General features: G+C 39.8%; 1 protein-coding gene across 2 annotated transcripts in view; it reads right to left on the bottom strand.

Annotated features, from left to right (window-relative positions):
• SEMA5A (semaphorin 5A) overlaps positions 1 to 18,588 on the bottom strand; it is a 606,804-nt gene that overhangs the window by 213,871 nt on the left and 374,345 nt on the right. For both annotated transcript variants that reach the window (XM_074945055.1, XM_074945056.1), the window contains exons 6-7: positions 17,065 to 17,163; positions 13,084 to 13,297 (exon numbers count right to left, since the gene is read on the bottom strand). In XM_074945055.1, coding sequence (XP_074801156.1) covers positions 13,084 to 13,297; positions 17,065 to 17,163 — 313 coding nt within the window. The remainder of the gene's footprint in view (positions 1 to 13,083; positions 13,298 to 17,064; positions 17,164 to 18,588) is intronic.

Here is an 18,588-nt window from a genome sequence, read left to right as displayed (position 1 = left end):
AGACAAAAGAATTGCATAAACGTGCAGGGACAAAATCAGAAAGGCTAAGACACAAAATGAGTTACATCTACCAATGGACATAAAAGACCTTATTATACTTCTGTAGTGGAGGGACCAAAACTGGACACAATATTCCAGATGTGGCCTCACCAGTGCTGAATAGAAGGGAATAATCACTTCCCTTGATCTGCTGGCAATGCTCCTACTAATACAGCCCAATATGCTGTTGGCCTTCTTGGCAACAAGGGCACACTGTTGACTCATATCCAGCTTTTCATCCACTGTAATCCCCAGGTCCTTTTCTGCAGAACTGATGCTTAACCAGTCGGTCCACAGCCTGTAGCGGTGCATGGGATTCTTCCTTCCTAAGTGCAGGACTCTGCACTTGTCCTTGTTGAACCTCATCAGATTTCTTTTGGCCCAATCCTCCAATTTGTCTAGGTCACTCTGGACCCTATCCCTATCCTCCAGCCTATCTATTTCTCCCCCCCCCCCCCCAGCTTAGTGTCATCTGTGAAGTTGCTGATCCAGATCATTAATAAAGATGTTGAAAAAACCTGGCCCCAGGAGCGACCCCTGGGAGCACTCTGCTTGATACCAGCTGCTAACTAGACATCAAGCTGTTGATCACTACCCATTTGAGCCGAGCCTGACACTCTAACCAGCTTTCTATCCACCTTATAATCCATTCATCCAATCCATACTTTTTTAACTTGTTGGCAAGAATACTGTGGGAGACTGTATCAAAAGCTTTGCTAAAGTCAAGATATATCACATCCACTGCTTTCCCGATATCCACAGTGCTAGTTACCTCAACATAAAAGGCAATCAGGTTGGTCAGGCATGACTTGCCCTTGGTGAATCCATGTTGACTATTCCTGATTACGTTCCTCTCCTCAAAGTGCTTCAAAATGGATTCCTAGAGGACCTGCTCCATGATTTTGCCAGGGACTGAAGTGAGGCTGACCGGTCTGTAGTTCCCTGGGTTCTCTTTCTTCCCTTTTCTAAATATGGGCACTATATTAAGTACAGTCATGCAGGGGATCAATCCTGGGTCTGTACTATATAATATTTCCATTAATGACTTGGATAATGGAGTGGAAAGTCCTTATAAAATCTGTGGATGACATCAAGCTAGCACTTTGGGGGCATGATTAGGATTTACAAAACTTTGGCAAATTGGAGAATTGAGCTGAAATCAACAAGATTAAACTTAATAAAGACAAGTGCAAAATACTGTACTTAGGAGGATAAAATCAAATGTACAAATACATACAAAAATCAGAATACTTGGCTAGGTGGTAGTACTGCTCAAAAGGATCCCAGGGGACATAGTGGATCACAAATTGAATATGAGCCAACAATGTGATGCAGTTGCTAAAAAGGCTAATATTATTCTGGGTTGTAAAACATGGGAGGTAATTGTCCCCCCTGCACTGCACTGGTGAGGCCTCAGCTGCAGTAGCCTGTCTAATTCTGGGCGCTACACTTTAGGAAGGATCTGAATACAGTGGAGAGAGTCCAAAGGACAGCAACAAAAATGATAAAAGATTTACAAAACCTGACCTATGAGAAAAGGTAAAAAAATAACTGGGCATGGTTAGTCTTGAGAAAAGAAGACTGAGGTGGGGACCTGGGGTTATTCTAAAGAGGAAAGAGATCAATTGTTCTCCATGCCCACTGAAAGTAGGACAAGAAGCAATGGGCTTAATCTGCAGCAGGGAAGATTTAGGTTAGATATTAGGAAAACTTCCTAACTATTAGGATAGTTAGCACTGGAATAGGCTTCCAAGGGAGGCTGCGGGATCCCCATTATTGGAAATTAGACAAAAACCTGTCAGAGATGGTGTTTGTAGGCTCACTTGGTCCTGCCTCAGCACAGAGGGCTGGCCTAGATGACCTCTCAAGGTCCCATCCAGCCCTATATTTCTATGTTTCTACAATTTTGATGATTAAAATCCAATCTCAAAGTTAACTTCTGAAGTTTAAATGTTGCTAATCATCTGCTATGGTGAGCTAAGTGTACAGTATTAACTGGCTGGTTTTCTGTAGTGCTGAGCAACCCCAGCTCACATTTAAGCTAGTGGGCGAAGAAGGTGCACTGCACCTTTGAAAAATCAGACCACAAATGACTGCCAGAGACCCAGAACAAAATTGTAAAATATGGAATGTCTAAAGCTAGGCTCTGAAATCCATAGTTCAGTACCTTAATAATTGACCTGACTTTCAAAAGTGCTTAGGATCCAGCAGCTCCCATTGAAGTCAGTGGGAACTGCTGGATGCTTAACACATGTGTGCAAATAAATAAATAAATAAATTCACTTATTTAGATTCATGACAGCCCCCAGGTGGTTGATGCAATTACTCAGATGGAACCCTACTCCAGTGCAGCTAATAACCACAAGAGAAAAGTGGTTTCTCTTCTAAGAATCTTACAGCACATAGGAGTAATGAAGCTTCCCTCCTGCAGACCTCTAGCAGTGTGGTTGGAAATATGCCCTATTGAACAGAATAAAGGTCTGGGAGCCAGGATACTTGGGTTTACTGACCTTCTGTGTGACCTTCGGCAAATCACTTGACCTCTCTATACCTCTGTTTTCCTCCCAATTTTTGTCCCCTTTGTATAGTTAGATCAGAAGGTCTTCAGGAAAAGCATTGTCTCTCACTATGAGTTTGTACAGTGCCTAGCACATTGGGGGTCTAACCTGAAGACTCTCGGTCCTATTGTCATGCAAATACTAAAAATGAAATTAACACTGCATGTATTGTAAATTAATCCCATCAGTAATAAAGTATGGAGTAATGGATAGGATATATTCCCTAATCTGTGATCTTTTTAACAGTTTTGTCTTCAAGTGGTGAATTTTGGTGCTCATGAAAATAAACAAATAGAAAAACCCCCTTGGGTGTATCACTAGGCATCACACAGCCAAGCTTCCCCACTAATGGACCTTAAACATGGCTCCAGACCATGCACAAAGACCTTTGTCCAGAAGTACCCATAGTTTAGAAAATAGTGAACCTGATCCCAGTCACATTCAAGTCATGGGAGATTTGCCACTGACATAATGACATCAAGATTTGGGGCCATTAGCTCATCTCTGCTATTTGTGTTTTCCCAAACAGCAGCACTGAAAGTGTACTACTGATGGACCATATAGTAAGTAGGATTATAAGTTTCTATTTTTAAAATACATTTTATTTCAACTTTTGAAAACAGGTAATAAATCCAGAAGAAGTTAGCCTTGGAAATCTACAATATTGTAATATACTGAGTAGTCTGTTGACCCTAAACCGCACAGGATCAAAAATGCTTAAGTCTGTATAATAAGCTTTGTACTGCTCAAGTGATTATCCTTTTATCTCTTTTGTAGCTGGGATCTTACAAGTGACAAGATGTGAACAAAGAAATAACTGTGGGGATTTTTGATAGCCATGCATGTTTTACAATATGGGTAGAATGCCATTTGCATTTTCTTTTACAGTTTTCTGCCAAATTCTAAAAGAAAAAAATGCACATTGCCAGTAGTAAAAACTACATTTTACTTACAAAAAAAAAAGATGATATAACCAAATAGAAATAATTAGTCTTTTTTGCAAAACCAGTGACAACTGGCAGTATATGCAGGATGCTTTATATATTTGTCCTCAGATCTGAGATTTGTAAGCAAGAGTAAAAATTGCAATATCCCCAAGAACACTGTGTTCCTGAATTATATAGACTACTTTTTGGTAAGAAAATATTTGTTTAGGTAACATTGTCCTTTTTATTAAAAACTGAAGGATGATCTTGAATTATTATAACCATATACATTAATCTTTATCAGCATGAATGAAAGGATTAATCTTTGCCCTTAGCTCATATTTTCTCCCCATATGTCCAAATTGCAATACCAGTTATTTCCAGAATGTAGAGAACACTGCCAAGCAATAATTATAGCAGGTTGAGACCTGTACTATATATTGTACACCTCTCCTCAGTACACCACTGGGGAATTTTTACCAACAGCAGCTTAGAAACATTGAAGGTATTTATTCTAGTTAGAGAAGCTTCTCATGTTAGATATGCCAAAAAGGACCTCAAAATAACTATTTTAAGAGTCTTGCACAAGTCTCCCAAACCAAATACGTATATATATTTAATGCAGCAAATGTACATAGTGGTATGGAAATGCCACGATATTTTGTCTGCCAACAGAGCAGAACAAGCCAAACCCTCCTGTACTTTTCACAGCTGGAAGTCTCTCCAATGTGCTTTATGGTTTTGTGCCTTTTGGAAGCTGCACAGTATATTAGATCACTTATTAATTGTCATTTGTCTGTCTACTGACAATGTAGCTAGACACTTGGAACAGATTTGTTTACTTATTTAAAACATTGAAATGGCACCTATCATGTCTCAGTGTCATAAAAACAAGTACAATGTATTTCGAACTAGTCAAAGAGAACCAAGCAACCCAAATACATAATCACAAAAGGCAAAGGAGCCTGGCCTAGGAGAAACCGATTGTTGCCAAAGGTGAACCACTTAACCAAAATAAGGGCTCAGTTCCCAATGTTACACAAAATGATAGAGTGGAAAGGGAGAGTTAGCAGGCATTTAAAACATGACTTATCTTTGACCTTTTTGCCCCCTTCTTTGCCAAATGTACAGGCAGACGTTACAGCATGATAATGAGGTATATGTGCAGAACTTGTCTGGGAGGAAAACTGAACGAGAAATGTCCCTACTGACTGTAGATGTTGGGCAGGAGAGGAATTCCATAGGTACGTAAGGCCTAGATAATGGAGTTTATATATTAATATTAAAATTCTGCCTGAAATCCTTTGTCATATTGCAGTAGTTCTCAAACTTTTGTACTAGTGACCCATTTCACATAGCAAGCCTCTGAGTGCGCCCCCCCCTTATAAATTAAAACACTTTTTAATATATATAACATCATTATAAATGCTGGAGGCAGAGCGGGGTTTGGGGTGGAGGCTGACAGCTCGTGACCTCGCGACCCCCTGAAGGGTCCTGACCCCCAGTTTGAGAACCCCTGTCATATTGGAACCCAGTGCAGTCTGTGGAGGGCAACCATAACCAGCTCTTTTGCTTCTATTCTAAAAGGCAAGCAAGCATAAGTTCTACTTCTATTGCACCTTGTGGGCTGGTCCACACTACCGTGGTAAATCGGTCTAACTTATGCAACTTCAGTTATGTGAAAAATGTAACTGAAGTTGACATAGTTAGATCCACTTACTGCAGTGGCTACACTGTGCTTGTCGATGGGAGAGCATCTCCTGTCGACTTCCCTTATGCTCCTTGGGGAGCTGGAGTACACAAATCGATGGGAGAGCGTTTTCCCATCGATTTAGCGTGTCTTCATCAGATCCACTAAACCGGCACTTGCTGCATCAATTGCAGCAGTGCCAATCTACCAGTAAGAGTAGACATGCCCTGTGATCAGTTTCAAGGCAAGCCCATTAGGAGCACATTATTGTAGGCCAGCCTGAATGTGATAAGGCTTTGTGTTATATTTAAGCAGCACACCAGCTGCAGATTAGCAACACACTCTTTATTACATTGCTTTTTTCGAAAGGAAAGACTGGTAGGTATTGTTTTCACTTTGAGCTTGGGGTGTAATTCCCACTGCCGCTGAGACAATGATTGAAGAGACATACTATGAACAACTCACCTGGGTCTGGAAACCACAAGGGTTACAAGGTATTATATTATACTATTTGCTGAATTTCTTAAAGTTTTTGTAAAGTTCTCTACCAGTCTACAAGCTCCCTAAAAGGCACGAGTATCAAGGTTATTACCAACTTTATGTTCTGGAGAGGAAGCCTAATAAATGAAGAACTGAATGACTGGATATTTTAAAAAAACATTTTGTGGATGTTTATTTTAAATTAAACAAAGTGTCTATAACTTAGGCTAGATGTGTGATAAACAAAATGTCCATGTTTCTATTATTTTATTTCATAACAGTATCAAAGAAAAGTTACTGTGCCACACATTCATCTGCTGATGTCACCTAGACTCAACATAGCCATGTCATTATAGCAAGTGTAGCTTTAAATTAAATCAGAAGATTTCTTTTCCTTCCACCAACATAGAAGGACTGTGAATAATGATGCTCTGTAACACATGATAGAAAATTTGCATACCTGGGTGTTCCCTCTAGCTGGGTTATTTTGAAACCCATCAAATCTCCTATGCAAAGAGACTGGTAACAAATATACACATCTGTAGCAATACTCTAATGAATGGGAAGACAGATGTAGAGATGGACACTCTCCTTATACTTATTCCCTTTCTTGGTATTTGGAATTCCAATAGACGTAATCTCATCATAGAATATAGGATCCAGTCTGCCACATCCTCAACATAGGAGAAGCTATGTTTTCCCTTCTCACTCTACTTTCAGCAGCCCCATTGACAGCGGGACCTTTGAAATTGAAAATTAGGTGAAGGATTTTTTCCATGGTGGAACTATAGATCTTCCAATGTCAAGAACCTCCACAGTAAGTAAGAGGGAGTGGTAAAGGTATGCTGCTCAAATATGTGACATGCCAATGCAGGCAGCTCTCTTCAGCCTGACTGGAGGCTTCTCAAACCTCTGAATTTGTTCAGAAAGAAGCCCACTAACCAGTAAAAGGAATGAGGTCCACCCCCTCTACAGTTATCTTATTTCCTGTTTAGGAAAGACAGAAATAAAGGCAAAGGTGGTGGAGTAGTATTGTATATCAATGATGAGGTAGACTGTAAAGAAATAAGAAGTAATGGAATGGATAAGACAGAGTCTGTCTGGGCAAAAATCACATTAGGGAAGAAAGGTATGAGAGCCTCCCCTGGGATAGTGCTTGGGGTGTGCTGTAGACGGCCAGGATCCGATCTGGATATGGATAGAGACCTCTCTAATGTTTTTAATGAAGTAAATACTAATGGGAATTGTGTGATCATGGGAGACTTTAACTTCCCAGATATAGAGTGGAGGACAAGTGCTAGTAATAATGATAGGGGTCAGATTTTCCTGGATGCGATAGCTGATGGATTCCTTCACCAACTAGTTGCTGAACCAACAAGCGGGGATGCCATTTTAGATTTGGTTTTGGTGAGTAGTGAGGACCTCATAGAAGAAATAGTTGTAGGGGACAACTTTGGTTCAAGTGATCATGAGCTAATTCAGTTCAAACTAAATGGAAGGATAAACAAATATAGATCTGTGACTAGAGTTTTTGATTTCAAAAGAGCTAACTTTAAAAAATTAAGGAAATTAGTTAGGGAAGTGGATTGGACCGAAGAACTTGTGGATCTAAAGGTGGAGGAGACCTGGAATTACTTCAAGTCAAAGTTGCAGAAACTATCAGAAGCCTGCATCCCAAGAAAGGAGAAAAAATTCATAGGCAGGAGTTGTAGACAAGCTGGATGAGCAAGTGTCTTAGAGTTGGAAAAAAAATTTGAAGGAGAAAGTAGTTAAGGACATTGAGGTCAATGGTAATTGGGACAAAATATAACACGGTTTTACAAAAGGTAGATCGTGTCAAACCAACCTGATCTCCTTCGTTGAGAAGGTAACAGATTTTTTAGACAAAGGAAATGCAGTGGATCTAATTTACCTTGATTTCAGTAAGGCATTTGATATGGTTCCACATGGGGAATTATTAGCTAAATTGGAAAAGATGGGGATCAATATGAAAATTGAAAGGTGGATAAGGAACTGGTTAAAGGGGAGACTACAGCGCTTCACACTGAAAGGTGAATTGTCAGGCTGGAAGCAGTTACTAGTGGAGTTCCTCAAGGATCGGTTTTGGGACCAATCTTATTTACTCTTTTTATTACTGACCTTCGCACAAAAAGAGGGAATGTGCTTATAAAGTTTGCGGATGACACAAAGCTGGGAGGTATTGCCAATACAGAGAAGGACCGGGATATCATACAGGAAGATCTGGATGACCTTGTAAACTAGAGTAATAGGATGAGATTTAATAGTGAAAAGTTCAAGGTCATGCATTTAGGGATTAATAACAAGAATTTCTGTTATAAACTGAGTACGCATCACTGGGAAGTAACAGAGGAGGAGAAGGACCTCGGAGTATTGGTTGATCACAGGATGACTATGAGCCACCAATGTGATATGGCCGCCAAAAGACCTAATGCGGTCTTGGGATGCATCAGGTGAGGTATTTCCAGTAGAGATAAGGAGGTGTTAGTAACGTTATACAAGGCATTGGTGAGACCTCATATGGAATATTGTATGCAGTTCTGGTCTGCCATGAGGATGAATTCAAACTGGAACAGGTACAGAGAAGGGCTACTAGAATGATCCGAGGAATGGAAAACCTATCTTATGAAAGGAAATTCAAAGAGCTTGGCTTGTTTTGCCTAACCAAAAGAAGGCTGAGGGGAGATATGATTGCTCTCTATAAATATATCAGAGGGATAAATACCACGGAGGGAGAAGAATTATTTAAGCTCAGTACCAATGTGGACACAAGAACAAATGGATATAAACTGACCATCAGGAAGTTTAGACTTGAAATTAGATGAAGGTTTCTAACCATCAGAGGAGTGAAGTTCTGGAACAGCCTTCCAAGGGAAGCAGTGGAGGCAAAAGACATACCTGGCTTCAAGACTAAGCTTGATACGTTTATGGAAGGGATGATATGATGGGATAGCCTAATTTTGGCAATTAATTGATCTTCAACTATTAGCGGTAGATATGCCCAATGGCCTGTGATGGGATGTTAGATGGGGTGGGATCTGAGTTACTACAGAGAATTCTTTCCTGGGTGTCTGGCTGGTGAGTCTTGCCCACATGCTCAGGGTTTAGCTCTCCACCATATTTGGGGTTGGGAAGGAATTTTCCTCCAGGGCAGATTGGCAGAGGCCCGGGGGGGTTTTCGCCTTCCTTTGCAGCGTGGGGCACCGGTCACTTGCTGGAGGATTCTCTGCACCTTGAAGTCTTTAAACCACGATTTGAGGACTTCAATAGCTCAGACATAGGTTAGAGGTTTGTTACAGGAGTGGGTGGGTAAGATTCTGTGGCCTGCGTTGTGCAGGAGGTCAGACTAGACGATCATAATGGTCCCTTCTGACCTTAAAGTCTATGATTCTATGATTCTAGCCCAGACAACTGAATTTGAGGATATTGGCAAGATCTCACAGCAAAGACCCATCATGATCTGCAGAGCAGCAAATCCACCATGTTAGATAAAAGAATCTCGTCCATGACTGAACCATCAGGCACCAGAGAAATCTTTTCCTACTGCAATGCTGCTGGTTCACACATATGTGAACGTGCATGCACACACAATAAAAGTGTAGTAACTCTATACAACTGTTGTATAACTAATATTTGATAGGAAGCCTCCTTGCCAATTAGTCAGACTGCCATAGTTTTCTTGCTGTAGATACATTCCACTCTCTCATTGTAGGAACTGAAAGTCTCCACTGTGCTCCAGTGCTGCAAAGCTAGTGTGATTTACTGGCTGAGTTATGTGTGGGCAGGCAGATAGACATAACAGAAGATGAATTTACCAGTACCTTGACACTTGATGCTCCCTAAGGTGCTCCCACCTCCCTCCCCTCACCTCAGGTAGGTAAAACTTTGCTTCCAACTTTTTATTAGATTTGCTTTCAACAAACCCTAATTATAATTCTTATATTTTTTCTTAAAGCTAAAATCTGTGTTCTGATGATAAGACTTAAATCCAAACAGATAAAAGCTTTGATGTTGAAGTGTGGGCCTCAACAGAGAGTTAATAGGTAGAGTTGAAGCTAGTTAGTAGAGAAAATGTTAATAAAGTCAATCTGATTAACTGGTATAATTTTAGGGAACAGATTTTATTTTGTCCTTTGGATACAATACAGACTGTATACGGTTAACATGAAAACCCGGTAATAAGGATATTTTTTCTGCCACAGTGGCGTCCTAGTTAAGTGAGTAGTTCTAACACCTTAGGTATGTAGATAAATACTGAGTAAATAAGAGTATCACACACACAGAGAGGGCCTGTCTCTCCTCTCATGCCAATTTTGCACTGCTATAACTATGAATGTCAATGGAGTTGTCTTTATTTACACTGATGTAAAATGAGATCAGAATCATACCATGCATATCTTTCACACTTTATATTCTGAAACCTGCTGACATTCAGGGCATATTGCAAAGCTCATTAATTTTCCCAGGCTTTCTCTAAAGGCTTGTCTGCTCTGGGAAAATTCATTGAGCTATATGTGCTAACACACATGGTAATACACAATGTTCAACACAACTTAGCACTCATTTTATACAAGTGCTGTCATATTTAAAATCATGTCAACTAGTCATGGTTAACCCTAGGTTCCTGAACCTGTAAAAACTTATGCATGTGCTTAACTTTACACTTGAGAAAATTCGCAGGGGAACACACACATTTCGAGAATTAAACAAGTGCACCTGATTGCAGAATTGTGGTCAGTGTTGTGTTACTTGACACAAGTTATAACAAGATGCATCTTCCTAGCATAGACAAGCCCCAAGGAGGGTTTCGTAGATATTTGCAATTATATTACATTACAGGGGACTTTTTTTTTAGAAACACTTGAAACTTTTTTTTTTAAATAAATGAATAGATTGTGAAAGCCTCATGAAAGCGACCATTTAACTGCTTCTCCTAGCAGGAAGTCCTTATCAGCTGATTATCATTTGTGACAAAGTAAAACTTCCTAGGAAAGTGAATTTATTAGCTGCAGTAGTTGGCCATATTGTAGTCTAGTCTTCCTCTTTAAGCTATGAACAGCTTCAAATTTGTTAGTCTGTAGCTTAATGAGATTTTCCATCAATCCTGTTAAACTAACTCAATTAAGCAAACATAATTGAAAAACACACCCTTTTTGCCTGTCAAGACAAGGCCCTACCAAGAGAGCCAGAAGAATTCAATTTATTCTAATTGTTTACTTTTTGCTTCTGCTTTTCCAACTATTTAAGAGAAGAACATCAAGACAGGCTACTGCAGTTGGCAGACTGAGCTTTCCTATGTAAGCACACCTGAGAAACACTACACAGTTTATCTCTATGTCTACCAGTACAGACATGTATATGTTGTTTATGATCAAGTTTCTACATTTCTGCAAACTGCTGCTATGTTTATGTTTCATCTCACAATAATTTAAACATTAAACACATACACAGAAGTATAATGCTGTCAGAAAGTCCCTAGACTTAAAGGTCTTCTCTATATCTACTTTCATGTATTTGTAACTGCTGTAAACATTCACTCTAGACTAAAATTTGGCATTCAAACTGTTGGACCGCTCACACAGTGGGAAGTTTGCCACGTCTATGCATGAGAAATGTTTAATGGTTCAAATAAGGTCTACTTGGCTGTTTCATATCTGCATAAGCACAGAAAATAGTTCTTAGGCATTTTCACCCTTCCCTGATTCCTTCTGTGTATTACTTGCTATAAGAGTAAAATTGTACAAGTCTTTGGTCAGTTCATTATAGATGCCTCTATGATAATTTAACAGATACATTTTTAAACTATTGTAAAAATCACACAGAGCAATGGAAAAACATTTAAGTATTTAATAACCAAAACAAATATTTACTGAAATATAATTTTTCAGGCCAGTATGCTGAATGGCAGACCGAGACTCCAGTTATTTTCAGAACTAATCTTTGTAAAAAGCATCAGTACAGAGATTTTAAAAGTGGCTAACAGAGGCTCAGAGGCAGTAACAATACTTTTCATAAATATTTTCATCAAGCAAGTTTCATATAAATTTATTACAGAAAACATGCATACTTTGCTACTGCCTCATTTACCTGGTATACTGAGAATATCATACATCCAGTGCTCCTACATCAAGATTTCGAGACCAAAGTGGTTTGGATAAGCACCCAGAACTCATACATCACATGACTTAAAGAGTGGAAAGTATGAAAAGTGAATCAACAGTTAAACAAAGCATTCTCCCATTTATATAATTTGTTCAGTTTTACTTTACAAGGACCAGTTAATTAAAAGAACAGTGTCAACTCTTTAAAGTAAGAATTATTTCTACCCTGATGCACAATGTCCCTTTGGGGCTGAAATTTCAAAATATGGCATTTATATTTTCTCTTATACATCTCGCACATATAGGCCTTGAAGCTAATGGGACTACTCATGTGCCTAAGTAGGCAGGCCATTTGTCCGGTTTTAAGTTGGACAGTTCTGCTTTTCTAAGGTTTGTCTCCTATCCAGTACTGAGACAGAACCGGCCACGATTTTGTCCAGCTCCAGATGTGGAGGTGCCATTTTGAAGAGTGCATTGCCCTGCCCCTGCCGGTGCACTCTTCAAAAGGGCAGCTCCCATGTGGAGTGACGTCACACTGGTGTGGATGGAGTCACATAGGTGAGGGTAGGCCCATGCCGTTCCCAGAAGTACTGGAATGTCTGATATTCTGGGGATGAGTGAGTGGCCATCCTCTGCCTAAGTGTTTTGCTGGAATGGAAGCATAATCATTTGTGTGCATATTGATTGCATATCACAGAATCTCAGGGTTAGAAGGGACCTCAGGGGGTCATCTAGTCCAACAGCCTGCTCAAAGCAGGACCAATTCCCAACTAAACCATCCCAGCCAGGGCTTTGTCAAGCCTGACCTTAAAAACCTCAAAGGAAGGAAATTCCACTACCTCCCTAGGTAACCCATTCCAGTGCTTCACCACCTTCCTAATGAAAAAGTTTTTCCTAATATCCAACCTAAACCTCCCCCACTGCAACTTGAGACCATTACTCCTTGTTCTGTCAACCATTACTCCTTGCTCTGTCACTATATGCAAGTAGGTAACAAATATTGTACACACTGTTGTACGTGCATAAATCGGAGACAGGTTGACCCCTTTAAAATTATGACCCACAAAGTCCTGCATCAAGGTACAGTTATCTACATTATGTATGGACTTTGCTTTGTGTCACATTCCAAAGACTGGAAAGCTCTGAAACAATTTTTAAAGTAAAAAGCATTTCAAAACCATGCATACTCAAAGGATAGGCTTTGAAGAATGTAGATAAGGGGAAAATGGGGTATAACAAAAACAAAAGCACTGAGGCTTGTCAATACTTACCATTGAGCCACTTGGAATTGTATTGTGCAGTGCGGAGAGGAGGAAGAGACCCCAGACTCCGATAAATGGCAGGATCCCTTCCTGGGAAATCCATGGCTGTAGCAGCATATAACTCCCCACTGGAAGTAAGAAGAGCTGTGGAATTGTGTTGGGGACTGTAAGGACAGCGAGCCATGCCACTGATCTGATCATGTATCTCTGTCAGGTTGCTTAACTGGAAAAGACAAAAAAAAATTACATAAGCATTACAAGATGAGTCAAACCACATCATCAGTGAAGAAAAATACCATAAGCTCAGAAAATGTCTCATGTTACCATAACACGGTGCCAAGCACACTTCTTTAACACCTTTTTTCCAGGCCCATGTTAGAAATATAATGCCCTTCTGGTCTTTTTATCTTCCAGATTCAAAGAAACACAGTGAGGAAAACATTTACATTAATTAATTAAGAATTATACTTAAAATGTTATTTATTAGCAGCAACTTAGAAAATAAATTATGTACATGACACCCTTCCAAAGTGACAAAAATCAGGATGTGTGTATCTTGGTAATAGCCTACCCTACGCATTAATATATGAAAGAATGATGATATAAAGCCAAAAACCATATTCAATGTACAACGGTCATAGTTTTTTTGTCATGAAAGTTCATAGATCTGACTGTTACAGTCAACTAAGGTATTGACCAGAGCAGTTGGCTAACGGTCATAGAAACATTATCACAGGTTTCAGAGTAACAGCCGTGTTAGTCTGTATTCGCAAAAAGAAAAGGAGTACTTGTGGCACCTTAGAGACTAACCAATTTATTTGAGCATAAGCTTTCGTGAGCTACAGCTCACTTCATCGGATGCATACTGTGGAAAGTATAGAAGATCTTTTTATACACACAAGCATGAAAAAATGGGTGTTTACCACTACAAAAGGTTTTCTCTCTCCCCACCCCACTCTCCTGCTGCTAGCTTTGTTGGTGTCTTCCAGGACACAGCGATAATGAGCTCAAAATAACAATGAGCTTTCCAGCCCAATGGAACTGATGGTATGATTTAGCAGGCCCTAATACACTCACCCACAAACCACAGTTTTAAAGCCAATATGCTACTTTGGAAATTGATGTGCAGTAAGTTTAAATAGTGTACATGTTCCCAGAGATTTGACACTGAGCATATTTATTTTTTAAAGTACAAACAAAACAAAACACCAATAAAAGGTCACCATATTCCAGCCAGTGCTATTTTGATAGGTTTCAGAGTAGCAGCCGTGTTAGTCTGTATTCGCAAAAAGAACAGGAGTACTTGTGGCACTTTAGAGACTAACAAATTTACTTGAGCATAAGCTTTCGTGAGCTACAGCTCACTTCATCGGATGCATTCAGTGAGTGCAGTGAAGTGAGCTGTAGCTGACGAAAGCTTATGCTCAAATAAATTTGTTCGTCTCTAAGGTGCCACAAGTACTCCTTTTCTTTTTGCTGTTTTGATGTTTATTCTAATTTTAATTAATCCTTGATGCATTCTCTCTCTATCTCTCCCTTTGATATATCCTTAATCAGTAATTTTCTTGTTGACATCTTTTAAATCCATAAATTGTGTCTGTGTTAAAAATAGCAGAATAACATTTCCAAAAATTTGGAATTTTGTTGCTGACACCAATCAGAAATCAGCATCATATATATTATCATCTTAGCTAAATCTATCTGTACGTAGCTGCATCAGCCTTTCTTTACTTTTTTTGGCCCACAATGACATTCATTAGATATCCAAATTTTACACAATGGGATGCACACACCAAGTTTTTGTGACCCTCCATTTTATGTACCTAAATCCTGATTTATGCACCAAAAGGTGGATTTTGGACACTCTGTTAAACGCAATACATTTGAAATGTGGCTGTGTATCTCATCTCTTGTGCATTGCTATATTGTGAAATATATTGAGGCATAAAATTCCAAGAAAACATTCAACAAAATCACTTAAATAAAAAGGGGATGTCAGTTTCATGGTTTTATCATAATCACACTTTGAAATCATGCTAAAATCACTTTTCTCTCTATGAAGATATTCAAATGTCTGTATCTTATCATATCTGTTTCGTAGGCACCCTTTACTAGAGGGGCCTCTGAACTTTATTTGAAGTGTTGCAGGGGAAATACCTGTGTGCAGCAATCTAGCCTTAGAGAGAGAGAGAGAAAGAGAGACTTCCTCCAGCAGGGAGAGCAGGCGGTAGACTCCAGTTTGGGAAGAGGCGTGAGATGGCTGCTGTGGAGCTCTGTCCATACCAGGAGCTGCTGCTGAGAGTCTGCAGGGGCTTTGATCAGAGGCTGTTGGTGGCTTCACTAGAGCCAGGGCAGAGGCTGTTGCTGTGCCCAGAGCTGACTGAGCTGGGCCTGCAGTGAAGGACTGTGAGTAACCCCCACTGTTAATGGAGAAAGTACTTGCCCGGGAAGGGGCACTGCAGAGAGACTGAGTCTGAGGAGAGGCAGAGTGATCTTCCCATTGAACCAGGACCCAGAGTTGCTGACATTTGGTGGAGCCAGCTCCCGCCTTTATTGGGGTTGTGCAGCTTGTTGCCTTGGCTGGACTGATATACAGAACCCACAGAGTGCTGTCTCCAGCTTCAGATCTTCAGTGTGTCCACGCAAGCGTCTCGGACTCTGAAATCCAGAGGAGTGTACACTCCGGGGTGGGGTAAATGGTACTGTATACTATATTTGTTAATTGATTTTATTCAACTTCCCCCCCTGTGGATTTAAATCAGTAGTGACATTTAATCTTAGCCTGTTATACCCTGTTTCTTTAAGTTGTTAAGTAAATGAGTGTTAGCTCTAATTTAAGTATATTGGATGTATATTATTTATAATTGGTATTTGAGTTAGACCCATGCCACAGGTTATTATTATTATTTGAAGGGGTTTATTCCTGGAGGTTCCCAAGGCACACCATTGAGTGTGTACAGGAGCCAGCCAGGTGGAGGCACCACCAATTTTAATTTCCTTTAGGAGTAAAGGGACCACAGCAGAGGGTGGATAGAGGATTCCCACTTATCCAACATCACCACTGGGCTACTCAGAATCTCCTATAATGTCAGCAACATCAGGCACACAGGTGAGTGTTGCCTGATCCCGAGTAACCCAGGGAAGAAAGGGGGGTTACATGTTTGTTCCCAAAACCTGAAGATGAATTTGGAAAGGTTCAGTACACATCACAGTCATGGTTGTGAACGTGCTCTGGAATACAAAAAACTACATTTGCTCAGTATTTTCTTGCTGAAAAAAATTACTAAACCCTTTTGATCTTCTGCAAACATTGCAGTTACAACACCTTTTAAAAATTGATTTTATTTTTAAAGACATGCTGCATGTATCTGAAATTGTTCTGACAAGTTTGAAAAGCATATGAAAAAAGCGAATAAAAGATATTTAGATTTTAGGCCAAGGCCCTGAAGTCTAGTTTTTTAACTGACTAATCTTTATTTGATTTGCATATTGCAGTTACAGCTGTCTCATTTCTTGTAATTTTGAATGTATGCACATTTATTGCTTATATTGAATGTTGTTAGATTGACAACCCTATAGTGTGAACTACTCTGATTACGCACAGCACAGGCAGCAGCAGCAGGGCAAACTTCCCTATGCAAATCTGCCTCATCCCTAACTTGAAAGGTACCTCTATCCAGGTAAGAGGCGTTCGGCCTTGAAAGCTGATTCGGTCTCTTTCTGCCAACAAGAGGACTAAATAAAGTCAAATACGGTGGTGATTTTTGTGATGTGGAAGCTTGTTCACTGTGGAGATCTCAACATCTTACACAGGCAACTGATCAGAGAGACGATTACTGTCAGTTACTGACTAGGGCTGTATTTGAGCTAAGAGTCTAGAAGTGAAATATCCCATTACCAATCTGCACAGCCCCATAGCAGCGGTTTTGTTTCACAGTGGCAATAGTCATCATTTCTGTGAACATGTGGGATCAATTTGTTTACTCATACCGTCCGATTGGTGCAAATAGGAGTGAAAGCATTGGTTCCACAGGTGAAGAGCCGGTCACCGCCAACGAGAAGCACACGGATATAGTTCTGGCATTCTTCCTGTGATGCAGAAAAGAAACAATGTATTCAGCAATGCTGCAAAGGAGAGGGAGACCATTTAAAACTTGAACTATTCATCAGGGCTATGTCACTGTATGTGAAAACTCTGATAAGCAATGCTTGAACTTATCTGATAAGTGAGAAATCAATAAGTACTTAGATTGAATTCCTAACTATAGTATAAGAATCCATTCTTTCCTTAAGAAAAGCCCCTAATAGAGTCAAATAAACCTGTCCAGTACTGAATGCATCTGCCAAATTGATATTTTAAAAGTCCAGTTAAACTTTGTATGTGATATACACCACCATGAATAAAAATATCGGTCCCAAAAGATCAAATGCTGTATCTCACGACAGGCCAGGCCACAGGGTGAGGGTGGTCAGTGGGTCACTAGCTTGGGTTTGTTGAAGCTACCATAGATATACCTCATGAGCTAGATCTCCAGGTGAAGATTTGGCCCTATTACTTTAAAGCATGACATTAGAAGCATATTAAATTACCCACAGGACATACATTTCTCCAATCACTAAGGTTCCTCAAGATGGCCTCCAAAATTTCATCTCTTCAAATAACATGTAAACTCACCCTGGAGGAATTATGTTACTTTTTTTTTTAACTCCATCACAGTGTGTGACATTTTTCTGATGATTAGACTCTGATATTGGAGAAATTAAGACACAACAAAAACTTTCATGGCTGGTTCAGGTATGTATCACCTGGCAGAAGGCTTTTTGTTATAATACTAAAAATCTATTAGAATTGTAAATCAAGAAGATACAAACACTCCTGCTGCAGCTTAAATTCACTAAAACTCAAGCAAAAAAAATAGCTTGTAAGAAAATAGCTTACAGACACCTCTGGCTTAAATGAACGGCTAAGCAGCTTTCCATTTTGCTTCTAATTCTCAAGGTCTTTGGGTAAAGTTTTAAAGCACATTGGGACTTAGCGATGTAACTCCTGATATTAACTGAGGTCATGCAGCTAAATCCACACCCTTTGAAAAGGTACCTTGTTATCCTGCAGAAAGCACCATTTTCTGGGCTTCCGCTACAGTGACATCAAATGCAGTTGTGCATATGTTTTGAAAACAGGTCGCTATCTGGACCCACTGGAGTATACTATAGAATTTGTGGCACTGCCTTGCATTGTGTATATGGTTGCACATCCAGCAGTCATGGTTTTGAATTCAAAAAGGGACAAATTAAGACATATGGTGTCTGAGCTACACTGAGAGGTAAGGAAGGATTTGTACAACATGAGTGGTGATGGCTGGAGGCAATGGGCCAAATTCAGGCCTGACATAAGACCCTGCAATTGCAGTGACTTTACCAGGGCTATGTTTTGCTTATTATGCAGGCAAAAGCCAGGAAGCCATATTACCATGAAGTGAGCTGCAGGCAGAATGCTCACCATTGACCTTTACT

The sequence above is a fragment of the Natator depressus genome, chromosome 2, assembly GCF_965152275.1.
Source record: "Natator depressus isolate rNatDep1 chromosome 2, rNatDep2.hap1, whole genome shotgun sequence".
Classification (NCBI taxonomy): domain Eukaryota; kingdom Metazoa; phylum Chordata; order Testudines; family Cheloniidae; genus Natator; species Natator depressus.
Note: the sequence above shows the minus strand (reverse complement) of the source record. Positions and strands in the feature narration are given on the sequence as shown.